Below are 27,732 nucleotides of genomic sequence, written 5' to 3' on the forward strand. Positions count from 1 at the left end.
TGATTCTCTCTCCAACCTAAGTAATATTTAGCTGGACCTTTAAAAAAAGCAATATACTAGTATTTTAGAATAACAATAATATACTTAATGTATTAAACTATATTTTTATAATATAACATACTTTTATATTATATAGTAATATACATTTGAAGGATATTTTAGTATACTAGTTTTGTTCTTCAAATATGTCTGAAAAATAAAAAACAAAACAAACATGCCTTAAAATTTTTACACATATTTATAAATGAAAATATTTAAATACTATCAAGTATTGGAAAACTTGTTTATTATGGAAATGTAAACTGAAACTCATAAAATATACTACAGAAGATATATATCTCTTATAAAGTATGTAAAAAGATTCATTCAGTCCCTTCTTCCTTTATCCTGATGGAAGAGCTGGTGAGCATGGGCTTTAATTTTTTTTAACAAGTTAGAAAATGGAACCTTTTTACATTATCTATTAAATTAGAAGCTCTATTGTTTGTCTATTGTCTATGTTTTCAAGTCACGAGGTTCCCTAGATATTTGAATGGGATTGGCAGGCATTGGTCCAACCCCAACTCCAAGACTAGAACGTCGCAGTGATAGTTCCGAGGCAGAAATCTGGCGCAATTCTTTGCGACACAGCTTTACAGGTGTGACCGCGTGAAGCTGTCCCATGTCTCCTACTGGCTGAATTTGGTGTGGTGGTCGACTGTGAGATTTTATAAGCTGGTTTTCATCTATTTCTGTTTTATCTTCATTGCTTAACAAGTATCCACTGGAGGGTGGTAAAGAGCTACAAACTGGAGGTAACTCTGAGACATCGTCCCAACACTTCTGAGAATTTGGTTGTGTTCTTAAACTGCTTGAAGAAGTGTCTACTTCTCTTTCTCTTCCACTTAATCTCATACTTTCAGTTCTGGATGCCCATTTTAATTCTTCGGAAAGCACAGGTGCCTCTTCTGGGTTTGGAACTCCATCTGCAGCATCATGATCTAAAAATAAGCCCAAAATTTAAAATTCAGAGATTATTTTCTCAAAATCAGATATTTTAATCATAATACCCTAATGTAACAATATTACTATTACTCAATATACATATTTTCCAGATTTTTTGTTAAACAGATGTGTGAATATGAATTATTTCACTTACAGGCATCTTGTATGTGAATAACTCAGAATTTTAATTCAGGGGACAAAGTTGAAGTTTTGGTACTAGGGATTTTGTTTGGTACTTCCAGGAATCCCAGGAGCACTCTGGGTGTAGCTGGTGGCTTTCCATGTCTGCCCACTCCTTGGTTTATTGCCGGTGAATTCCAAATACTGGCCAACTGAAGCTAGCTCTGGAGAATACTGGCTCTGCCCTAGTATCTCCAGATATGCTTCAGATATTTGCCATGATATGTATGCAAATCTAGTCTTGCATGGCCTTCCAGCATGATAGTGGGTCTCTGCCATCAAATACACTCTGGGATGTGTGCCCTAACTTCCACCATCAAAACAGAGTTGAGACAGAGACCCCACTGCAATGAGTGACTGAGTGAGTGAAGACATCAAAGCTTGGACATCCCTAAATCATACCTAATATCATAGATAAAACCTGACTTAATAAAAATCCACATAGATACTAGATGTAAATTGATGAAAAATACCAACTTAAATATATGTTGATGCATGCTTATTATACTTTTAGTCCTGTGAAGACAAAATTTAAAAACAGGTTGTACACAGGTAGCCCCCAAGTGAAATTTGGCTCACAGACATGTTTTAGTTGGCCTCCAATGTTAATAATATATGACCCAAAATTTAAAACTTAGAACATTTTAGGGCTGGGGATTTAGCTCAGTGGTTCCACCACCTGCCTCACAAGTGCAAGGACCTGAGTTCGATCCCCAGAACCAAAATAAAACAACAACAAAATAACTTAGAACATTTCATATAAAAATACAGATTTTGGGCCAGGGATTTAGCTCAGTGGTTCCGCCACCTGCCTTGCAAGCGCAAGGACCTGAGTTTGATCCCTGGTACAAAAAAAAAAAAAAAAAAAAAAATACAGATTTCTAGGTTTTATAGAAAAATAAGTAAAGCTAATAGTTTCTGCATAGCAACAGCAGCTGGTTCAGAGTTGACACTATCCGTTTAGATGACTCTGCAGGCCCAAATGCCCACTTTGACTTTAAAACATAACTGATATTCTAGTTTTTAAAATCCTTCAAAAACAAAACACCTGAGCTAACAAATGACATAGATTCTGACGTGGAACCACACCAGATTCAAAGCTGCCTATAGATGATAGTTCCCAAACTTTGCTACCCATTAGTCACCAGGAAGCTTTAAAAAAATTCTGCTGCACAGAGGTCACAGTGTCTAGTGCCAGAATTAGGCATTTGATTTCTAGAGATCATATGTGGAAGAGCAGAGATGGGCTCACTGCTGAGACTCACCCCAAGCCCACTTGGAGTCTTCATAATCTAAGTTTCCTTCTACTACAATTTTACAACTTAGGTAGCAAATGAAGGAAATATTAATTTGTCTGAGGTCACATACCTAGTAAAAGAAGTTAGGATTTCAGAGCTAGCCATGCAGCTTAAGGGTAGAGCACTTCCTTAGCATGGGTGAGCCCTGGTATCTGATCTTCATCATTGAAAAAAAAAAAGATTCCAACCCAGAAACCTATATCTGACTCTTGCAACCTTATAGTTTGAGATAGTGATTTAAATTGATACAAGAATAGTTTTAAATACTTAAGCACAGAAACAGCATGTCCATATAAATTGACTTTATCCTTCCAAAATATATTAGAAAACAGATAACCTATAACAGAGATATGACCACCAAAGGACTAAGATATTATAATTAAAAGATTAATTTTTCTGCTATTTTAAAATGCCAAAAATAAGATAAATACAAGTCTTGTAGGGAGACAACAAGAAGATTACTATCAAAACTCAGTGAAATAAAATGTGGGCATGACAGTGTGTGCCTATGGTCCCAGTTACTTCAGAGATTAAGGCCAAAGGGTCACTTGAGCCCATGAGTTGGACAGCGTGCGCAACATAGTGAGATTACATCTCAAAGTATACACATACAGGGCCAGGGATTTAGCTCAGAGGCACAGCACCTGCCTGGCAAGTGTGAGGTCCTGAGTTTGATCCCCAATACCAAAAAAAAAAAAGTACATACATACAGAAATCCCAATGAACTGAATACCAAGACAGTTTTATAGTAACTAGGACACTGATTTTTAAGGATAGTGCACATTTTAGGGAACTCAGAATTTGATATAAATTATTTTATAATTCAAATAAGCTTTGCTTAATGTCATTATATTAAAGTTCCCTGTTTGGCATGGCCCAGAGGAAGGGGATTCTGGGCTGCCATACATCCCACCACTCCTGGCCCAGAGGTAGGGGCTTCTGAGCTGCTGTCCCACTGCTCCTGGTCCAGAGGAAGGGGCTTCCCAGCCACCATCCCTCCCGCTGCTCCCAGCCCACAGGAAAGGGTTTCCCGGCCACCATCCCTACCGCTGCTCCCGGCCCCTGTCCCACCTCTCCCAGCTCAGAGGAGGTGATCTGCGCAGGCGCGAACAGCACCCCCCCATCCCCCCAGTCGAAATGAAAAAACACATAAATAAGTCTCAAAACCAAACTTCCAGATCACCCACAGCAACCCCAAAGGTAAATGAGATGGAACACTCTGATACTCAACCACCTGGACTCACTGAACTGGCAACAAAAGGGGATCTGGAAAAAATGAAATCAGAAATAATTTCTCAGAAAACAGGAGAAATTGTGCCCCTAGTGCAAGACATGATTAATAAATCTAGAGAGGAGCTCAGGAACATGATGGAATCCCAACACTGGAAACAAATGGAATGCATAAAACAGATGCAAATAGATTTCCAGGAGATGAAAAACTCCATTGAAAGTCTACACAGCAGAATGAGCCAATGTGAGGACAGAACTTCAAATATAGAAGATAAGATTGCAAGTAATGACCAGGAAAAGAAAAATTGCTTCAAAATTGTAAGGGAACATGAGAAATCAACCCAGCAGCTGCTAGACGACACAAAGAAGAATAACATAATACTGACTGGAGTCAATGAAGAAACGAGAGAGTGCAGATGACATAAAAAACGGTTCACAGAAGTAATGGCAGAAAACTTCCCAACCAGGGGAAAAGAACTAGATATACAGATAAGTGAGGCATATAGGACTCCAAATAGCCTTGATCAAAAGAAATCTACACATAGGCATATAATTGTTAAGATTCCAGAAACTCAACAGAAGAACAAAGTTCTACAAGCAGTCAGAGAAAAGAAACAAATCATATACAAAGGAAAGCCCATCAGAATCACAGCAGACTTCTCAACACAAACCATCGAGGCAAGAAGAACTTGGAGTGACATATTCTAAGCCCTAAAAGAAAACAGCCTCCAACCCAGATTGATGTACCCTGCAAAACTATCTTTCAAAATGGATGGAGAAATAAGATACTTTCATGACAAAGAGCACCTTAGGAACTTTGTGAATACCAAACCAGCACTCTAAAGAATTTTACACAATATCCTAGGAACAGACATTGAGGAGCACAACCCCAGGAAGCAAAGCAGAATGAACCCATCTGGCATGACAAGAAATTAAATGTAAAGGGGGAGAACCCAACAAAAAGAAAAAGTCATGGCAATGACAAGTCAATATATTTCAGTTATAACTATCAACTTTAATGATCTCAATTCACCAGTCAAAAGAAATAGACTGGCAGAATGGGTCAAGAAGCAAAATCCAACAATATGCTGCATACAAGAAACACACTTAATTCAAAAGGAAACTCACAGACTGAAAGTTAAAGGGTGGAAAACAATACTCCATGAGACGGGAACCCAGAAAAAAGTAAGAGTAGCTATCCTCTTTGAAGATCAAGAAGATTTCAAACCAACACTGATTAAGAGAGACGAAGAAGGACACTACATCCTTGTAAGGGAACAATCCAAGAGGAAGAGATGACAATCATAAATATCTATGCACCAAACACTAGTGCACCCAACTATATAAAACAAATACTAACGGACATGAAAAGTCATATATGCACTAATACAATTGTAGTGGGGGACCTCAACACCCCACTGTCACAAATAGATCAGCTAGACAAAAAAATAAGTAATGAAATACTAGAACTCAATCGAACTCCTGAACAAATGAACTTAACAGATGTTTACAGAGTCTTCCACCCTACAAAATCAGAATACACATTCTTCTCAGCTGCACATGGGTCATTCTCCAAAATAGACCACATACTCACACATAGAACATGTTTAAGTAAGTGCAAAGGAATTGAAGTTATCCCCTGTATATTATCATACCATAGTGCAAGGAAATTGGAGATCCATAGCAAAAGAAACTTGAAAAATTTCGTAAACACATGGAAATTGAACAGCACACTTCTGAATAACCAATGGGTCACAGAGGAAATTGAAGAAGAAATCAGATAGTTCCTTCAATTAAATGACAATGACAATACAACATATTGGAATCTATGAGACACAATGAAAGCAGTCTTAAGAGGGAAATTCATAGCAGTGAATATGGATATTAGGAAAACAGAACGAGCCCAATTAAACAACCTGATGCTGAACCTCAAGCTTCTAGAAAAAGAAGAGCAGGACAACCCCAAAGCTCATACCAGGGAGGAAATTATAAAGATCAGAGGAGAAATCAATGCAATGGAGACTAAGAGAACGACACAAAAAAATCAATGAAGCCAAGAGTTGGTTTTTGAAAGAATCAACAAAATTGACAAACCCTTAGCCAATCTTGTCAGAAAAAGGAAAGAAAAGGCCCAAATCCATGCAATTAGGAATGAAAAGGGTGAAATTACAACAGACCCAGCAGAAATCCAGAGGATCATCAATACCTATTTCTAGAACCTATACACCAATAAGATGGAAAACATAGAAGAAATGGACAGATTCCTAAGTACATATGAATTACCAAGTTGAACAAAGAAGACCTAAAAATTCTAAACAATCCAATATCAACCAATGAAATTGAAAATGTAATTAAAAACTTATCAACTAAGAGAAGCCCTGGCTCTGATGGCTTCACTGCTGAATTTTATAACACATATAGAGAGGAACTACTGCCACTACTGTTTAAACTCTTCAATGAAATTGAAAGGGAAGCAATACTCTCAAATTCATTCCTGGAAGCAAGCATCACCTTGATCCCCAAAGCAGAGAAAGACCCAACTGAAAAGGAGAACTATAGGCCAATCTCACTAATGAACATAGATGCAAAAATCCTTAATAAGATAATGGCAAATAGAATGCAGAAGATCATCAAGAAGACCATACACCCTGATCAGTGGGATTCATCCCAGGGATGCAGGGATGGCTTAACATACAAAAATCAATCAATGTAATACACTATATCAATAGAGCCAAGGACAAAAACCATATGATTATCTCCATAGATGCAGAAAAAGCATTTGACAAAATCCAACATGCATTTATGATAAAAACCCTACAAAAAATTGGAATAGATGGTCTCTACCTCAAACTGATAAAAGCCATCTATGAAAAACCAACAGCCAATATCATACTAAATGGTCAAAAACTGAAATCCTTCACACTAAAATCAGGAACAAGACAAGGATGTCCACTATCACCACTCTTGTTCAATATAGTTCTGGAAATATTAGCCACAGCAATTAGACAAGAGAAAGAAATATAAGAAATTAAGATAGGAAATGAAGAAGTCAAATTGTCATTATTTGCAGATGACGTGATACTGTATATAGAAGACCCCAAGAACTCCACCAAAAGTCTTCTAGACTTAATAACCAAATTCAGTAAAGTAGCTGGTTACTAGGTCAACGCACAAAAATCAATAGCTTTCCTCTACACCAATGACAGACTCACTGAGAGAGAAATAGGATAAATAATTCCTTTCACAATAGCATTTAAAAAACTGAAATGCCTAGGAAACAACCTAATGAAAGAAATCAAAGACCTCTTCTCTGAAAACTATAGCACTCTGAAAAGAGAGATTGAAGATGGTATCAGAAAATGGACAGACATCCCCTGCTCCTGGGTAGGAAGGATTAATGTAGTGAAAATGGCCATACTTCCAAAACTGCTATATAGATTCAATGCAATCCCAATTGAGATTCCAGCAACATACTTCATGGACCTTGAGAAAACAATCCAAAAATTCATTTGGAACAAGAAGAGACCCAGAATAGCAAAAGCAATTCTAGGTAACAGAGACATGGCAAGGGGTACCACAATCCCCAACCTGCAACTATACTACAAAGATACTATGATAAAAACAGCACGGTACTGGCAAAGAAACAGACCTGAGGACCAGTGGAACAGATTAGAAGATTCAGAAACAATGCCAGACACACTCAGCCATCTCATCTTTGATAAAGCAGCCAAACACCCTCACTGGAGGAAAGATAGCCTCTTTAATAAATGGTGCTGGAAAAACTGGGTTTCAACTTGCCAAAGATTAAAACTAGACCTATATCTCTCGCCATGCACTAAACTAAAATCAAAATGGATTAAAGATCTAAATATTAAAATAGAAACTCTGAAGCAGTTGGAACAGAGGTCAGGTAGAACTCTTGAAGACATCGGTGTAGGAAAAGATTTTATGAACAAAACCTCAGTTGCCCATGAACTAGCACAAACAATCAACAAGTGGGATCTCTTCTTATTAAAAAGCTTCTGCACAGCAAGAGAAACCATCAGCAGTGTGAAGAGACAACCCACAATGTGGGAAAAAAATCTTCACCTGCTCTTCCTCAGACAAAGGTCTACTATCTTGAATCTATAAAGAACTTAAAAAGATCAGACCTCCCAAATTTAAAGACCCTATCCAAAAATGGGCATCTGAAAGGAACAGACATTTCTCAGACAAAGAAGTAGAAATAGCAAATAAATACATGAAAAAATGTTCAACATCACTGATCATTCGAGAGATGCAAATGAAAACAATGCTGAGATTCCACCTCACTCCAGAAAGAATGGCTGCTATCATGAAATCAACCAATAACAAATGCTGGCGGGGCTGTGGGGAAAGAGGAACCCTGCTCCACTGCTGGTGGGAGTGTAGACTGGCGTAAGCACTGTGGAAATCAGTATGGAGATACCTCAAAGAACTAGGACTGGAAGTCCCATTTGATCCCACTATTCCACTGTGGAGGATCTTCCCCAAAGAATTAAAAGAATCTTACCACAGTGATATATGTGCGCCCATGTTCATAGCAGCACAGTTTGTGACAGCTAAAACTTGGAAACAGCCCAAATGCCCATCAACTGAAGACTGGATAAAGAAAATGTGTTTTTTAAAATAAAATCGAGTACTACTCAGCCATAAAAAGAGAAATTAGAGACATTTATAGCTAAGTGGATGCACATTGAGGCGATACTCTTAAGTGAAATAAATAGGACACACATGTATAAATACCGAATAATTTCTCTGGTGTGAGAAACTGAAAGTGTAAATAAGGACTAAAATATATAATAGGTAATATGAAATAGGAAGAAAAGGGGCAAAGGGGAAGGAAGTGGGAGGGCTGGGGAAAGGATAGAAGGGAATGGGATTAACATGAGAAAATGGAAAAATCTTTGTAAATAGGGAGGACTGGAGGGGTTGAAGGGAGGGCTGGGCAAGGGTGAAAAATAAGAACCAAGAGAGATTATGTAAAGGTGCAAATTTCCAATGATGAATGTCATTATATTGTATACCTAAAATGTACCAATGATTAGAATGAATAATCGATAATGTAAAATAGGAAGAAAAGGTCCAAAGGGGTTAGGGGTAGTGGGAGGGGCAGGGGAAAGGAGAGAAGGGAAAGGAAAAATGATGAGAAATGGAAAAAATGGAAATAAAGTCTTTGTAAATACGGAAGGGTGGAGGGGGTGAAGGGAGGGCTAGGAATGGGGAAAAAATAAGAACCAAGATGCATTATGTAAAGGTACAATTCCCAATGAGAAATGTAATTGTGTTGTATACCTAAACTGTACCAATAAAAGAATTTAACAAAAATAAATAAATAAAGTTGCTTGTTTGTTTTCTTATTTGAGACAGAGACTCAGTATGTATCCAGGCTGGCCTTGAACTCCAGGCAATCCTCCTGCCTCAACCTCCTGAGTGCTGGGATTATAGGCACCATCACACCCGGCCTAAAGTAGCATTTTAAGATAGGACACAGTATAAGATAAATTCCCAATATGACTGCAAGTGTAATTTTTAAAACATGAAGCTATGAAAAGAATTATGCTAAAATTATGCTTATGGGTGATTTGGTTTTTTTCTCCTATATTTTCAAATTTTTTCTATAATACTATTAATTACTTTTTATAGCCAAAAGAGCATTTAAAATGTTTCTAGGTAGAATAACAAATAAGCTGAAATAAATTTTCAACAATATTATCAGAAGTACACTTCTTAGGCAGGTTGGTCAGACAAGTGTTATCCACCTTTTACACCTCCCCAAGATTGGCTTTTAGCTGTGTCTGTTTTCTTGGAGAGCAAGATGAGGACATAGTTTTCTTAGATCTTTATACCACCACACCACACTGTCATTTAAAAGCACTGTTAGTAAACTCAGTCGCATAAACACAGGCCATTTACAGACTTGACATCTAATTCCAGGTACCTGAAATCTGAAAACGAGTAGGGGTTGTTTATTTTTTTGGCTGGGGATCAAACCGAGGGCTTCACACATGATGAGCATACCCTCTACCACTGAGCTATACCACCAGCCCTGAAAGTGGGTTTTTAAAAAATGCTAGGTTGAGGGCCAGGGATTTAGCTCAGTGGTTCCACTGCCTGCTTCGTAAGCACAAGGTCCTGAGTTAGATCCCTGGTACCAAAAAAGAAAAAAAAAAAATCTAGGATGGTCATATACTGGTTGTTCTGTCTTTTCCTTAATACTTGTTTATTTTTCAAATTTTTTGCTTTTGTTTTTCTTTATTTTTTAAGACAGGGCCTTGCTATGTAGTTCAGACTGGCCTTGAACTCACTAGTAACCTAGGCTTGCCTCAAACTCATGGTGATCCTCCTGCTTCAGCCTCCCAAGCGCTGGGATTATAGGTATGCCCCACCACGCTTGGCAACTTTTAAATTTCTGCAAGTACTGTTTCAAGAAAACGTTTCAACTACGTATTGCAGGTAGTATTTTAAGGAAATGAGTTATGTCAGTGAGCACTTCTGCACTCCTCCATGGATAATCAGAATGTTTAGTCTCCTTGGCAGTGTGTGAATGTTTGCATCACATCTCTATCCTAAAACAACTCTTATCCTACAACACTGGACCAGCGTTAGAAGATGAGGAACGTTCAACCATATTTTAATTACAGTCTGTTTGTTGTCCCTTGGCCTCTCTAAGCTTTACTGCCTCATGAAAAAAATGGGCTTAGCAGACACTGGCCTACCCTGAGTTTGAAGGTTAAATAAAAGTATTTGTGAAAATATCTGTATATAACTATTTGCATAACGTAGCATGAGAACTACTTTTGTAAAATACTACTGACTTTTGAATTTTAAAACTATGTTACATATATTCTATATTCAGCATATATCTTTTCATTGCACATGAGTATATTTTTTCAGCACTGGCAATGGAAGCCAGGCCCTTGCACATGCTAGGTGTGTGCTCCACCACTGAGCTACACCTCCAGCTCTTTTTATAGCTTTTTTTTGTAATTTTGACTCAGGGTATGGCCTTGAATTTGAAATCCTCCTGCCTCAGGATCCCTAGTAGCTATGATTATCACTGCACATAAATATAGTTCTTCACTGACTTCTTTGTATCTTCTTGTGTGTCCATCTTTAAGTCGTTTTCTTAAAAGGTACAAAATAGGTTTATTTCTAAGAGATTTTAAAGTCAACTTTTCAGGGCATCCCATTTTACAAGCTTCCTTCTGTCTCTCTTGGAAACTATCTTTCCCTCAATAAATACTTCCTACTCTTAAAAGGAAAAAAAAGTCAACTTTTCACAGCCTATAAATTCTTAGAAGAATATTCTCTAAAGAAAGACTAATTCTTTGATAAAATGTTAGTTTAGAAATATTTATTCCTCTCTAGTTTTATTAAAGGGGGTATATTTTAATCATAGTAACATATTACTTTCATGGTACTTTTTACTTTGGCAGAGTATTTTGCCATATTTGATCATTTTGTTTACAAAGATGCTAATTCCACATATCTACATATAATTTTTTTTTTTTGGTACCAGGGATTGAACTCGGGACCTTGCGCTTTCGAGGTAGGCGCTGGAACCACTGAACTAAATCCCCGGCCCTCTACATATAATTATGCAAGGACAGTCTGTCTCAACAACGCATTTTATCATATTAATTTCCACAGATCATAATACAAAAGATCTGATTTATCTTAGAAATACATATACTTTTACCAAATAGTTCTATTACACATCTCCTTTTTTTTTTTGGTACCAGGGATCGAACTCGGGTCCTTGTGCTTGCGCAGCAGGCAGCAGAACCACTGAGCTAAATCCCCGGCCCTACACATCTCTTTTAATGGCAATCAGATGGCTTAGTTTACTATAAAGCAGGAAAACAACAACTAATTTAAATTATAGGGTTATTTTAAGGATTAAATAAATTAAGGTCTACAAAGCCACTAACTGGCATGTTTAGAATAACAGATGATCATATCCTACAGTTTTAGGTAGTTTATAGTTTTATTTAGTAATTTGTATTTTACATATTTAAATATTTTTACAAAGAGAACTGCACTCCTCAACTGTTAAGAAAAATTAGAGAAAATTAAAGTTTATAGTGCCAATCTATGATCAGTGCTAGAAATAAAATGAGTGACTCTCCCAGCAGTGTTTACATTCCAAATGATGAACGTATTGAAGAGATTCATGAATCCACTGAAGAATAACCCTAGCATTTATATTACAGAAGATATTATTTGCAGCAACCTTTATTTGAGTTAACGTTCTTTTGGAATAATATTTCATACTCAACCTCATTGTTCTTTAATTTTCAAATTTGTTCTAAGTATTTTCCGTGGTAAATAATGCCTTGTCCTCTGGAAAAATACAAAAAAACCCTTTTTAATGACTGTTTCCTTTACAAATATACATTCATTCATTCACTTTTCATGGGGCTGTATTTTATACATACAAAAAAACAACTATTTTTGCTATAGAGACAAATAGAAGTTAACTGTTACACTGTAATCAAGTCACTTGGGAAACCCTATACTGTAAACCAGGCATGACTCTACCAAATCCCAGAGAAACAGTGTAGGTGTCATAGTAACAGCAAAAGCCTTACGTTCTGGTAATGCTGGTGGCCACTGAACTGCTTCCTGTGCCACTTCTTTAAGTTTCTTCTTAAGATCTCTGCTGGTTTTCTTATAGAAATAAAGGTCTTTTTCCAACTGCTGGATTTTATCTTCATATATTTTTAAAGATTCTACAATGCCTTCTCCATCTTGCTCTATAAAGCAAAAATTTACATTTTAACTTGGTTTTAAATAAAGTTTTAAATTATGGGGGTTTTTTGGGTACCGGGGATTGAACTCGGGACTTGAGCTTGTGAGGCAGGCAGCAGAACCACTGAGCTAAATCCTTAACATAGATGCAGACTATCTTTAAAGGGTCAGATGTGTATTACACTATCTGTTACCTTAATGAATTTGTTTTCTCCTACAATTTGGATCCTTCTGCCTGTAAAATTTTTTGAAAGGTTGTACCCATAGTTACCTTCTCTACCCCATCCCCTATTAACCACAACATACTCATGATTCATAAACTTATTTTTCATTTGCTACTAACAAGATTTTACAACAGCATAAGTAGTACTTCCTACAAAAAGTTCACATGCTTAGAACTCCATCTAGCAACTGTATTAATATCTTACTCAAAGTTTGTATTGGGAACTGTGGTTATATGGAAAATCATAAGTCTAGGGTTTGCAGACCTAAGAAATATATAGCCACACCTCCACAAAAAAAGTTGTTAAGAGACTAGAAAAATTAAATCACAAAGATAAACACAGAAAAATAAGGAAATACACAGCATTAAATTCTACTTTATGCAACAATAGAACTTGAAGCCTCTCATACTTATGAATCAATCATTGTTCTGAAACAATAAAACCTAGCAGCTGACTTTCAGAAAATACATACTTTAGGACCTATTCTCTCTTGCTGACATATTTATAAAATGGTTCTACTGGTTTGTAATTTTTTGTTATACTCAAATGTTTCATAAAATTTTAAGTATATTTCTATGGTTTAATTCATCATCTTATTTTGAAACTTAATTTATCATCATCTTATTTTGAAACTTAATGGCATCATAAATCAAGAGTCCCCATAAAGTAGGGCCAGGAGTGTAACTCAGTGAGCACTAGCCTAGCATGCATGAGGCCCTGAGTTCAACCCCCAGCACTGTCAAAAAGAAATCCCTATAAAGTATGTTTATATCCATCAACAACTTTATGTTCCATATTCACTCAGTTTAGAAAATTCACAAATTGTTAATATTTTAAGTTTCAACTTTGTTATGAAAACTACGTGTAACTTTAGAAATGAGTGATTTTTAAAAATGTTCTCATTTGGCTATGGTGCCAGGTTTTGATGTATAATCCTATAAAAATTTTATTTAAATGTCACTTTTAAAGACTTTAGGTATGGTAGGGAGAGCATGTTTAGATGCAATGAATGATAGGCAGGATCCTCCAAAAAAAAATCCTGTCATTGGGCAACTGATGGTTGGTTAAGCAGTTAGAAGTAACTTGGAGGCAAGTTGCCTCAACATTTAAATTTCATATATTTCTCAATTCTCTGTTTTCTCAGGTTGTTTCTTCCAGATCGCTTCTGACCCATTTTCAGCTGGATGCATGAGCATTAGAACTAAGAAGCCTACACTACAGCAGTCACAGTATCACCTGGCAGTGATTTTGTTGCTGTGGCAGCTGCTTGTATCCTGGCCCTAGGCCCAGGTAATGCAAAGCCCAGCTGTTGAGAGAGCTCTCTGTGTTAGCGTGCGTGCTGAACTGCTGCTCACTGACCACAGTATATGCCCATCAGTGGTAGACTAATTTTGACCTAAGATAAAATCTTAATGCATAAAATGTTACAGTGACCTGAAAATTATAACAAGAAATATACCAGGCATATGATGGAAAATAATTTAAGTATTATAGTACTACATTACTGAGAGAAAACTTTCAACTGTACATCAGAAACCTAGAAGTAATCCTACATTTCCACATAAAAACTAGATTAACAACAGACTAACAGGATTGCAGCAGTTCGTGTGTGTGTGCGTGTGTGTGTGTGTGTGTGTGTGTGTGTGTCTAGGCAGAAGAGGTATTCTTCAAGCCTGAAGAGCCTTACACATCAAAGTCAACTAACCCAGAACATGGTAATCAAACTATGCAAAGGCCAAACACTTGTATAAGTTGTAATTATTTAAAATGAGCTTTTAGGTGATCAGTTTCTGACCATCTTCCTTCCTTGATGCCACCATCACTTTACTGACAAAAAGGGGCAGTCACCTTGGAAATGATGTATCAGCAACTGCATTTTTTGCTCATGTTCCTTTTGCTGGAGAGTCAGTCTCCGGTCACACAGTAATTTCAGATGTTCCAGTGCAGATTCTAACTCACAAATCATATTATCTCGTTCCAGAACTTTCATTTTAATTTCTTCATTCTGTAACTGTTGTTTCCGTTCAGCTTCTCGTAAATTAACCACCTAGCAAAGATATTTTTGAACTTTTAAGTGTGTCTTAGCCTAATACAATAAATTAATTTACTTTTCCTGGGCTACAAAGAGATGTATTTCCTAATCTCCATAGTATAAGTGCTTCTTGAAAAGTACTGAGTCCTCTGGCAAAGGCTTGATAATATACTCACAAAGTAACCTAACAGCTTTTTTCATTTGCTGGAATTCTGAATTGGTAACACTTTCATTTTCAATATAATGTTAGTCTAATAATCACCCCGTCAAGAATTCTTAGATATGATCGCCGTAATTTACATTTTATAATTCTATAACTCTTGTTTCTCTAGTCGATGTGGATATTGAGAAGCTAAAGACTCTTGCAACATCTAGATAATTCTGTTTTAAAGCCAAAATGGATGTTATAAGTAAGCAACAGAATTTTTTTAACCATGAGGACAGAGGTTCAGCTTCAGGTCCTGCCTTTTGTCTGTTGGGTTCTTCTCTGCTGGAAATAAATTATTAAGTAAATGTACTTACACCACATTGTCTGCATCAAAGACTCTGTTAGTAATCTAATGACCTCTCCAGATCAATACTTATTCTATAAAGGTTTCTCAGATCAGAAAATTCACCAAACAGCCAGGGATTTAGCTCAGTGGTTCTGGCGCCTGCCTCATAAGTGCAAGGTCCCAAGTTCGATCCCCGGTACCAAAAAAAAAACAGAAAAAAAGAAAAAGAAAATTCACCAAGCTTGACTAGGGTACCTTGCATTAAGAACCCTTGCTTTCTTTTGCACATAAGGAAGGGAGGGGGTTTGAGGGGAGAGGAATGGGATAAGATTAAAATATAATTTATTTTTGAAAAAAGAACCCTTGCTTTAAGGTCTCATCTAAACCTAGAATAACATTCTATCATTTTTTCTTGCCTTCTACATACACAGCAACAGGATATAAACTCATCAGTAACAGTCACTACTGATAGTAATTCTCTAAGAGGAGACTGTTCATAGCATTTTCATTTTTGTTTTACACTATTAGAACTTCTAAAAAACTTCAGTGTTTTTGGTTGAATGTCCGATATTCCCATAATTTATATATACTTTTCACAAAAAGGAACCAATTATTTAACACTCCATCATATATAATCTTAAGTGGAAAAAATGTTAAAGAAAATATGGATATAGTTCTCAGGGCTATGAAGTATCTCTGGATCAGTAAATTATTAAATTCATATAAAGTAAAATATTTTAATTGATTTAAGCACATTCAGGTTAATAGAATTTATCACTACCTTTGCCACCATGTACCACCTCATCTCCATTTCAAGTCACATAACGAGAAACAACAGGTTTATTCTACCAAAAGCAACGAAAGGCCCTTGGAGGGCCTTCTTATTTCTCATGAATGCTGTGTAGAAACATCTAAATCTAGAACCAAGAAACAATAAGGAAGGAACACAATTTAAATTCTTTGATTTTTAAGACCATTGAAATAAGGCCTACTGAAAAGCCCTCCAATTTTAAGGACCTCACCAAGTTAGACCAACATGCTTGGACAATCAGAGCTTGGAGATGAGATGACAACATCAGTATTAGAAGGTGAAATCATGAAGAGAAATCATGATTAAATCTGTAGTTATGCCATCAATCTTCGAGCCTTTCAATTTCTTTCAAAATTCAACATAAATATAGGGAGCATCTTGAGTCCTCTTTATAAGTAAACATTGCCATTGAAACACAAACCTTATTGAAATATCTCAAAAGAATAGCTCTAATCTCAACAGGACTTAGGCAAATTAGTTTTTCCAAGACATTTGCTTCACTATGAGAGAGATTTTGGAATGATGCTCTAAGCAAGTTCTGGCGACTCTGGATATTCTCATTCTTGTATTCAATTGCAGCTTCCAATGCTTCAATCCCTTCTTCAAGTTGGAAAAGAACATGTTCCTCCTAGATATGACACAACAGAAATCATTCATTTTAAGTGAAACAGTATAATCTGGACTTTGTCATATACTCAGATCGTATTATGCTATTTGAGTTTAATGGACAGTAACATTCTTTTTCTAAATTTTAAGAAAATTATGTTTTAGTTCTTCCTATGCTACACAATTCACTGTGTGTATGTGTATTTATAACACAGAATCACTGAATCTTCACAATAAACCTGTGTAATAAAATGAAAGATGCAGAAGCTAGGTGAGTTCTGAAACTTTTCACGGTAACACAGTAAATGCTAGTCACCAAATCCAAGATATTATTATCTTCCTGCACAATTCCTAAAGTGAGTTTTATATGTCAGTGTTTCCACTGGTGAAATCTAGAGGCCCCTACTATTCTTCCAACAACCTATCAAAACAACATATTTCTAGGAGAGAAAAGAAATGTATCTAGAATAAGTTCTTTAAAATTAGTAAGTAGAGAAGAGTCTCTAGGGAAAAAACAAAGTATGGCTTAACAAAAGTGGTGAAGATATAAGGAAGTAAAACATTTCATAAGATTCCAGTAGAGGCATTAAAAATGGTGACAACATAACATTTTTTCATATACCAGAGATTTCTTTTGTAGGAAAAAAGTCTGGTGACTCTTTCTTCTTATATTTATCCAAATACATAAATTTTGACTATCCAAATACATATGACTCTTTGTTCTTAGATCTATCCAAACACATATGATTTGGGGAGAACAAGACCAAATACCTGGAAAGAAATTATTTCAGATTGATGAGACTTGGATATATGAGCTATGAGAAATCATATGATGTATGTGTGTGTGTGTTTTAAATGCATTACACTAAAAGACACATTATCTTTCATACATGCCCCTCAGTTACTCCCCCTCGCTTTGCATACATTTATCTCTCATCATTCTTGCCACTTTCTGAAGTAGTTCTGGAGTGTCTTTAGTTGTACTGCCATGACTGCGTCGATATCCAAATCAATTCAATTTCACAGTAATTGTGACTTTGGGGAAGAGCTAGAAGTCTCATAGTACCAGATCTGTGAATAAAGTGGATGAAAATACACTGTAATGTTTTTATGAGCCAGCCTTTCTGTTGGATGGCACTAGGCAGCAGCATTTACTATATTTTTTTTAACATATCCTGTGAAGACACTCATGAAAGAGGACTTCCAGAACTGTTTCAGACAGTGGCAATAATGATGGGATAAGTGTGTTCGAAGTGAGGGGAATATTTTGAGGAGGATTAATGGCCATGTGTCTTTTACTGTAATAAATTTTTTAAAAATTTAAACATTCACTGTATTTTCTTTTCTATTTTTTTTTTCTTTTTGTACCAGGGATCGAACTCAGGACTTTGCACTTGCAAGGCAGGCAGCGGAACCACTGAGCTAAATCCTCGGCCTGCAATTCACTGCATTTTCTGATCACCACTGTATGTTTCTGTATTCTTACATGTGTTATGGGGGTCTAAGTTCCTAAACTAAGTTCTCTGAGGGCAGACTGTCTTGCCCATACTCACTTCCTGAATGCCCCAAATAGTACTATCACAAGGTTTAAACTTAGTATATGTTGGATGAGTTAATAAAGAGAGAGGGAAAAAAGATATTTTCCATGCCCTTAATTATTTTTCTTCACACTTCAGCATCTCAAAGGAAAATAATGTAAATATTTCTGATCTACTTAAAGAATAGTTACAGTGACTTCTAGAGCTCCTTTTTTGAATTCAAGAAACAAATGTAATAACCTAACCTAGAAGGGGGTTGAAAAACATTTTTTTTTTTTTTTTTTTTGGTATTGGGGATCGAACTCGGGCCCTTGCACTTGCGCAGCCGGTGGTGAAACCACTGAGCTAAATCCCCGGCCCCGAAAAACATTTTTAAAGGACATTTTGCAAAATTTTCTGAAACAGCCATTTTGGAAAAAATGTTCAATAACCATTCTACTTCTCTGAGCAATCACTAAGCATCAGAGGTTTGGGAGTTTGACAGCTGCTCTAAAAGGAATGAAATAAGTCACCTTTTTAAGAATAAAAAAAGAAAACCTTAAATGTTGAAAGGTGAATAAGAGGAACCATGAAATAAAAGTATATTATCCGAAGAATATATTTCACTTTTGAATTCATGCTATGTTTACATTTTAACAAAAATGTGCAGAGTTTGCCTTTATACATGGCTGAAAACAAAGTACGTGGTACAAATGTAGTTTCTACAGTTTCGGATCTGAGTTGAGGAAGTGCTGAGATAATGTACGATAATACGAGTACAGAGCCCAGACAATGGCCTGCTCTGGGGTGCTGCATCACAGAAGGGTCATGTTCCTACTAACTCAGCAGCAGGTGCAGGCTGACCAGACAGGCTGCCCTGGGAAACCACAGGTCATGAGGAGCTGACTATGCTTTACCACAGTGCACTGCTTTTCCAACCTAAATGTGCACTGAGGGGCTTGTTAAAATGCAGATCCTGACCCAGCAGGCCCAGGTGGAGCCTGAGGTCTGCATGTCTACCATACTGCTCCCCAGGATTGCCACTGGCACAAAGATCAGTCTGTGAGCAACAAGGACCTGAAGCTGTGGTCTTCAGATCACACATCCCTATCAGTAAAAAGCAAAACAAGACAAAAGTCTAACAAAAACTTTTAAGTGAGCACCATATATACTGTATGAATATTTCTCCATAAATTAAATGAATATTTTAATCATAAAACATGGAATTTAAAGTTTAAAAGATGAAAAAAAAAAACAGTTCTTATATTTTCTTCCTGAACCTCACTTATAGGCAGCAGCTCTGTATTAAGAGAAAACAAGTTGCTCTCCTGTCATCTGCAGCAGCATGGAAGGAACTGGAAGACATTATGTTAAATGAAATAAGCCACCTACAGCAAGATGAATACCATATGTCCTCACTTATTTGTAGAAGCTAAAAACGTTGATCACACAGAAGTGGACAGGAGAATAGTGGCCACTAGAGGGTAGGAAGGGCAGAGAGAAGTTGGCTAATAGGTACCACAATACAGAAGGGGGAATTACTTCTGATGTTCATGGTACAGTAGGGTAACTATAGCCTATAATTTATTTTGCATTTCAAGATAACTAGAAGGGCCCTGAGGTTTCCACTACATAGAAATGATAAAATTTGATTAGACTGAAATGTTAATTACCCTAATTTGATTGTTATACTTTGTATACATGTATTAATTATACCACTGTTCCAATATATAAGTAAAATATCGTCTATCTATCTATCTATCTATCTATCTATCTATCTATCTATCTATCTATCTAAAAAAGAGAACTAAGCCAGGTATGGTAGCACACACCTGTCACCTCAGCACACTGGAAGGCTGAGGGGAGATGATTGGAAGTTTAAGCCCAGGCTGGGTAACTATAGTGACTTAGATCTCCATCTTTAAAAAAAGCTAGAGATTTAGCTCAGGTGAAGACCCGGGATTCAGTCCCCAGTATGGAAAGAAAAATGAAAAAAAAAAAAAGAAAGAAGAGGGAAGAGAGGGAAGAAAAAACTAGAGTTCAATTTTTTTACTTTCTAGATTTTATTGAAAAAGGGGAGGTGATCTGCATATAGTAAGTTGCTGGCTAATTCTCTCTTAGGATGGTGATCTAAAGCCTATTACTTCCTAAAAAATAATACAATCAAGAAAAATAATTTATTATAGAAAGACAAAATACTGTGATTTTAAGTAAGCTTAAAGATATCAAGATAGCAGACCATTCCACCTAGATTTTATTGATGTCCTTTGTCTCTTTAGAATCCCATGTTTCCTCTAATTATCTGCTATTGGCAGATCTATTGGGGAATATTGATCTTGGCTTTAAAATAGTGATGAGAACAGAGCTTGCTTCAGAGCTACATATGGAGAACCCACCATAGAGTGAATAGAAACTCCTAAAACCAAATAAAACCCCAGCAACTGTGGGAGGTTTCTCATTCCCTCAGGGTAATTTAGGTTGGCTACTAATCAAGAATCATGCACAATGCTGTGTTTTCACCATAAAACCATAAAAAATGTCTGAGGTACAGAAATAACTCCACATGAAATAGAAGCCTCAATGTTTCTTTGTAATTAGCAGACCTTACTGTACTTTTGCAATAATTTGCTCATTTCTATCTCTATGCCTTATTTAACAATGTTCTCCCTAGAATGGCCTTCTTCTTTCGCCAGTACCTTCTGTGTTATCATTCAGCTTAAGATTCTAATCCACCAAGGCAGCCTTAATGGATTTTCCCTAAATGATCACTGTACTGCTTTGCATACATGGAATAATGACAGCATTACTGCCTTAGCTATAACTTGCTTTTTTGTGTACTTTGGGATTTAGAGTTTTCTTAAATTTCTTACACATACTGCTTTTCCCAGAGAAAGTATGAATTTCTCAAGGGGAACATAATACTGTATTTTCTACTTTCTCTGTTTCCTCCCCAAGGCCTGGTATGGTCTCAGGCAGGCACAATTCCTTAAATCCTTAGGCTCCACTGTATCTAAGGCTCTTTCATCTTTCATGTCTACAAAGCTTAAGGCTCCAGCTGAAGCCCCTGGGAGGCCAGCCTGGCACTGTGCACCCCTGTGTGGCCACCAGGTTACCAACATAGAGGTAGAGGGGTGTGATGCTCCTCCAGCAGCCGCTTAACCCCATGTACGTCAATCTCCAATTCCTTCTGTCAGTGCAATGAGCAGTAATTAATGCTATGCCACTATGCCACTCCTTCTGTTTCTTCTTCCCTACCCCCTTAACTTTCTCTTTCTTGCCCTAATCTAAGACACTACAAAATTCCGCCACTCGCCTGCTTTTAGCAATTTTCCCTTGCTTTGAACATTAATAGTAAATATTTGCAAAGAAAACTCAGGCTCAAAAGAATGATCAGACAAAGGAGCCTCAAAAATTCTTTTGAGGCTCCTCTGTCTGATAAAGTAAGGTACAGTGACCATTACCAACTGAAATGAAAAGTTTTAAAAAGAAAAAGTATGGGGCAATTTGATAGCCAATGAATGAACCATCTTTTATCTAATTTTAAAAATAAAAATAAGAGGAGCACATGCTTTCCTAGATGAACACTGAAACTAAAAGATATCTTGCTGAAATGTGAATTTTGTACATCTGTTTGTCTGGACATAGCAGGGAATAGCCCAGACACTGGCCTCTCCTCAGCCCACTTCCATGGACAGAATCAGCCCTTTATGCACAGGCATCTGTGGTGGGCAGTGAATTATCAGTGTCCTTAGAAAGATGCACAGAGAGAGGCGAGTGCCCTTGGAAGAACTGAGGAGGGTTCCTCAAAGCATCTTCTGTGTTGTGTGATTTCTGATCAGAAGGACACACTTAGGGCAAGTATGAGTTTTCTAGTGCCTGGCAATGCTAGGAAGGAGCCACATGTGTGGGCGAGCAAGTGGGGACATCTGTCTGTAGTCAAGCATGGTTTATGTGCCAAATAGATGCTAGGTGAGCTCATTACAGCAGATGGAGTCTCAAGGAAACAATGTTTACGTCACCACTTTTATGACCGTGTGACAGAGACCAAGGAAATCAGCTGGTCACCCATCACCATACAGCACCTCCAGATCTAAAGAATATGGACTTACTTCAGGGGACAGCACGCTACCGTTTTTAAGTTTCTGGTCCACACTGTTTTTTCGTCTCTGTAGTTGAACCTTTTCTTTCTGAAGGGCTTGGACTTGTTCTGAAATTTTCGTTTTCTCCTCAGCTGTGCTGCTCTGGAGCTGCATACTCTTTTCAGACAACTCTTGGTCCAGGAAGTCCAGGCGAGTTGATATTCTTAAACTGTCTGTGTTTAAGGCCTGAAAAGACATAAGGCACCAGACAACCTCAAATAAAAACCCAACTATTTAAAAGTTAGGAAGACACAGAGAAAATTACTAAATGGAATAGATTTTTACTTCTTACATTATTGTTTTCTCCCGTGGATTTTTTGGGGGGTCAAAATATATTATCTTATTCAATTTTTTAAAAAATGTAGACATATGCTATGAATTTATTATCAAGAATACCTTGGCTAAACATCATACTAAATGGTCAAAAACTGAAAACTTTCACGCTAAAATCAGGAACAAGACAAGGATGCCCACTATCACCACTCCTGTTCAATATAGTTCTGGAAACATTAGCCACAGCAATTAGAAAAGAGAAAGAAATAAAAGGAATAAAGATAGGAAAGGAAGAAGTTAAACTGTCATTATTTGCTGATGGTATGATACTTTACATAGAAGACCAAAAAAACTCTGCCAAAAGACTTCTAGACTTAATTGACAGATTCAGTAGAGTAGGTGGATATATGGTCAACAATCAAAAAACAATAGCCTTCTTATAAACAAATTGCAGACTCACTGAGAGAGAAATTAGGGAAACAATTCCTTTTACAATAGCATACAAAAAAAATGAAACATCAAAAGAATTTTTTTTAAAAAATGAAATATAGGGCCAGTGGTTCCGGTGTCTGCCTCGCAAGCGCAAGGTCCCAAGTTCGATCCCCAGTACGAAAAAAAAAAAAAAAAAGAAATATCTAGGAATCAATCTAACAAAGGAAGCAAAAGACCTCTACACTGAAAACTACAACACTCTGAAAAAGGAAATCGAAGAGGATATAAGAAAATGGAAAGACATCTCTTGTTCCTGGGTAGGAAGAACCAATATAGTGAAAATGGCCATACTTCCAAAACTACTAAATAGATTTAATGCAATGCCGATTGAAATTCCAACAATATACTTCACAGAACTAGAGAAAAAATTTCAAAAATTCATTTGGAATCAGAAGAAACCTAGAATAGTAAAAGCAATTCTAGGCAACAGAGACATGGCTGGGGGTATCACAATCCGCAACTTGAAACTATACTACAAAGCTACTGTGATAAAAACACAGCATGGTACTGGCAAAGAAACAGACTCAAGGATCAGTAGAATAGATTAGAAGATGCAGAAACAACTCCAGACATACTCAGCCACCTCATCTTTGACAAAGGATCCAACCACCCTCATTGGAGGAAAGATAGCCTATTTAATAAATGGTGTTGGAAAAACTGGATTTCAACCTGCCAAAGATTAAAACTAGGCCCATACCTATCACCATGCACTAAACTAAGATCGAAGTGGATTAAAGATCTAAGTATTAAGACAGAAACACTAAACTTGCTGGAAGGTAAGTTAGGTAGAACTCTTGAAGACATTGGCATAGGAAAAGACTTTACGAACAAATCCTCAGTAGCACGGAAGCTAGCACAAAGAATCAACAACTGGGATCTCATTGTATTAAAAAGCTTCTGCACTGCAAAAGAAACCACCAACAGAGCTAACAGACAACCTATAACGTGGGAAAAAATTTTTAGCAGCTGTACCTCAGACAAAGGTCTACTATCAAGAATATATAAAGAAATGAAAAAAATCAGACCCCCCAAATTCAAAGACCCAATTCAAAAATGGGCATCCGAAATGAACGGACATTTCTCAGACAAAGAAGTAAAAGCAGCAAATAAATATATGAAAAAATATTCAACATCACTGGTCATTCGAGAGATGCAGATCAAAACAACACTGAGATTCCACCTTCACCCCAGAAAGAATGGCTGCTATCATGAAATCAACCAATAACAAATGCTGGCAGGGGTGTGGAGAGAAAGGAACCCTTCTCCATTATTGGTGGGAGTGCAGACTGGTGCAACCACTATGGAAATCAGTATGGAGATACCTCAAAGAACTAGGGCTAGAGGTCCCATTTGGCCCAGCTATTCCCCTGCTGGGTATCTTCCCCAAAGAATTAAAAGAATCATACCACAGCGATATATGTGCACCCATGTTTATAGTGGCACAGTTTGTAATAACTAAAGCTTGGAAACAGCCCAAGTGCCCATCAACTGGAAACTGGATAAAGAAGATGTGGTTTTTTTAATAAATGAAGTACTACTCAGCAATAAAGAATGAGAAACTAGAGACATTTATAGCTAAATGGATGCATATAGAAGCCATACTCTTAAGTGAAATAAATAGGACACACATGTGTAAATACCAATAGTTTCTCTAGTGTGAGAAACTGAAAGTGTAAATTAGGATTCAAATGATTAAAATGAATAATTGATAATTTGAAATAGGAAAAGGTCCAAGGTGTAGGGGTGGTGGGAGGGGAAGGGGAAAGGGAAGGGAAAGGAAAAATTATGAGAAAAGAAAAAAAAATGGAAATGAAATCTATGTAAATGAGGAAAGGTGGCGGGGGTGAAGGGCGCACAGGTAATGGGGAAAAAATAAGAACCAAGATACATCATGTACAGGTACAAGCACCCAATGATAAATGTAAACATACTGTATACCTAAAATGTACCAATAAAAAAAAAAAGAATAACTTGGCTAGGTTTTGAAAAGTAGTGTTTTTTTTCTTTTCTAAATTGAACATTTCTTCCTTGGCCTGTTATAAAGTTATCATTTCCTGGAGGCTGAGATTTGGTGTGTCTAAACATTTTGTTTCTATTCTTAGTTCACTCTAGTACAAAAATGTGGATAAATTTGGTCAAGTTTATGGACATATTATAGCTTAAGATAATTTGTAAAAAAAAATCTTTTGGTACTAGAGATTGAGCCCAGGGCCTTGTAATGGCAGGCAAGCACTCTACCATTGAGATAAATACTATGTCCTTTTTAAAGTTTTACTCCAAGACAGACTCTCACTAAGTTGTCCAGGTTACCCTCAGGGTTGTAATCCTCCTGCCTCAGGCTCCAGGGTAGCTGGGATCACAGGCATGCACCACCATACCTGGTTTGTAAAATATATAATATATATTTATATATAATCATATATATAATTTATAATATGTGTATGTGTATATTATCATAAAGTTTATAATTTTTAAAAAATCAGTCCTCTCTCCTAAACTTTTACCTGAGTACATCTCCCCAGAGATAGCCTACTGCAACCTGTTTAGCTGTTTCTTCTGGCATTTATGTTCATGTTTCTAAATAACATTATCAGTTTTAGGTGTGGTCTGTTATCTGTGTATGACAGTAGTAACAGTTTAGCACTCAGACCTCCTCTCCTTCCCCTCCCTACCAATGTTGTATTACAGCTTTTAGTTAAATCACTATCCATTTACCTACTTATTACTTTGTTACTATTATTCATTTATAGCTGAACTAGCATATTTCCATTTCATGTTTTTTACACTTTATAACTAACTCCCTTCCAATAAAACTATAAAATTCCTCTCATACTTTCTTGATCAAACTTATCAGGAAATATTTTGAGTCCATTCCTTTCTGGAAACATTATGCCCAGAGCCTCCATCCTCCTGCTCCAAACAGGACTAGCTATCCTAAGACTTTCCCTGGGTCTTTCCTAGGAGTTTCCATGTTGGATCACAGATCACAGAACCCTTTCTCAGAATCCTGAGTCTGCCTCTTCCACAGTTTACATTGTGTGTTTGTGTGTGTGTGTGTGTGTGTGTGTGTGTGTGTGTGCGCGCGCATGCTACTGGGAATTGAACTTTGCATTGAACTACATCTCTTTTTATTTTTTATTTTGAAACAATGTCTCGTTAAGTTGCCAAGGCTGAGCTCCAAATTGCAATCTGCCTACCTCAGCCTCCCAGATTACTGGGATTACAGGGTCTCTGCTGTCATTTTTGTGAAGTACATCCTCTGGTAGTTCCTTGAGAACAGCTTGATATGGGAGGGTTTTTTTTAACTTAAAAATGGCAGTATTATGCCTTCATATTTGATTAAGGGATTGGCTAACAAGAGAATGAAATAACTCTTCTCTTGAATTTAAAGATTGCTTCGGGTCTTTTAAATTCTAAGGAAAGTTGAGAAATCCAGTGTCCTTCTGATTTTTAAGACTGACAAGTGACTAGTTTTTTCGCTCAGTGCACTCAAACCTTCACCGCCATGCTTGGGCACTCATTCTGCTGGGTCCTTGATGGGCTATTTCAGTCTTGAGCCACATGTCCTCAGTCTTGGGATCATTTTTTATATCATATTTTTTAAGCACCTATCTTCTGTTTTTTCTGTTGTTATCTTTCTGGAATTCTTATTCTTTGACTGTTGGACTCCCTAGATTATCTGCCATTTAAAAATTTCCTATTTTCTAGTGATTTATCTTGTTACATTCTGGGATATTTCCTCAGCATTATCCTTTGCCCCTTATAGTTACCAATAGTTATTTCAAGTTTATAATAACCTGCGGTTCTTGTTTTATGGGTAAGGTATCATCTTTTGCCACACTGAAGATATTAAGGTATTTTCTGAAGTATTTTTAGCTTCCTGGTCTGTCCTTAATTTCTCTGAGTTCCTTTGCTCCTTTTGTCTTGGTGACACCTCTTTCAAGTTGCTGGCATTTAAGAATCAGGTATTAAAAAGCTGATAAGATGTGGTGATAAGATAAATGCAGGATCCCAAAGGTGTTTTTAGGAACCCCCACCCCCACCCCACCTACCTGGGCCAATTTCAGAAGATCTGCTGATCTCCTGCTGGAAAGAACCTGCCTCTCAGCATTTGGGATCCAAGGAGGGGCGTGGGTCTCAGAACTCCTGGGCAGATTTTCACCCAGTCCCTGTTTGGAGTATCCTGATTTATCCTGACCCTCTGCTGTACTTGGTTCATCTGGTGCCAGGTGAGAAAAGAAGTTTCCTGAGTATACCTTGTTTTCCTCCTGTGCTTCACTCCTGCCTTCTGAAAATCTTAGTTCCATCATTTCTGGGTCTCTTTGATGTTCCATGTGAATTATATCTCTCTACAGCTGTTTTTTTGTTTTTTGTTTTTAAATTAGGGAAACTAAAACTAAAGCCTTGTCCTTCATTTGCATTGCTCTCTAGGCACTTGGATGCCAGGTTCTTCTGTTCTGTTGATAAACATTCGCCTATCTAATTGTTTTCCATGTCACAGACTTTTTGGGGCAGGGTAACCTCTTGTCCTCTGATACCTCCTCTACTGTCTTCATAGGGTTTTTTCTGAAAAAGTTATGAAATACAATTCACATGTCACACAATTCATCTATTTAAGTGTATAAGTGGGTTTTAGTATATTCAGTTATACAACTATCACAACATAATTTTAGAACATTT

The 27,732-nt window shown here is 36.9% G+C and overlaps 1 protein-coding gene across 12 annotated transcripts in view; it reads right to left on the reverse strand.

Annotated features, from left to right (window-relative positions):
- Positions 1-320: 320 nt before the first annotated feature.
- Kif27 (kinesin family member 27) overlaps positions 321-27,732 on the reverse strand; it is a 145,432-nt gene continuing 118,020 nt past the window's right edge. For 10 of the 12 annotated variants that reach the window (XM_087204771.1, XM_087204772.1, XM_087204768.1 and 7 more), the window contains 5 exons: positions 22,258-22,473; positions 16,447-16,653; positions 14,537-14,735; positions 12,305-12,469; positions 321-980 (listed from right to left, as the gene is read on the reverse strand). In XM_087204771.1, the coding sequence (XP_087060897.1) occupies positions 496-980; positions 12,305-12,469; positions 14,537-14,735; positions 16,447-16,653; positions 22,258-22,473 (1,272 nt within the window). In that variant the 3' untranslated portion in view covers positions 321-495. Of the gene's footprint in view, positions 981-11,992; positions 12,057-12,304; positions 12,470-14,536; positions 14,736-16,446; positions 16,654-22,257; positions 22,474-27,732 lie in introns of all 12 variants that reach the window. The other 2 variants (XM_087204774.1, XM_087204773.1) reach the window with 2 other exon arrangements.

Source organism: Heterocephalus glaber, unplaced genomic scaffold, assembly GCF_053883595.1.
Source record: "Heterocephalus glaber isolate CG9 unplaced genomic scaffold, H.glaber_assembly_v1.0 deba00000546, whole genome shotgun sequence".
Lineage (NCBI taxonomy): Eukaryota > Metazoa > Chordata > Mammalia > Rodentia > Bathyergidae > Heterocephalus > Heterocephalus glaber.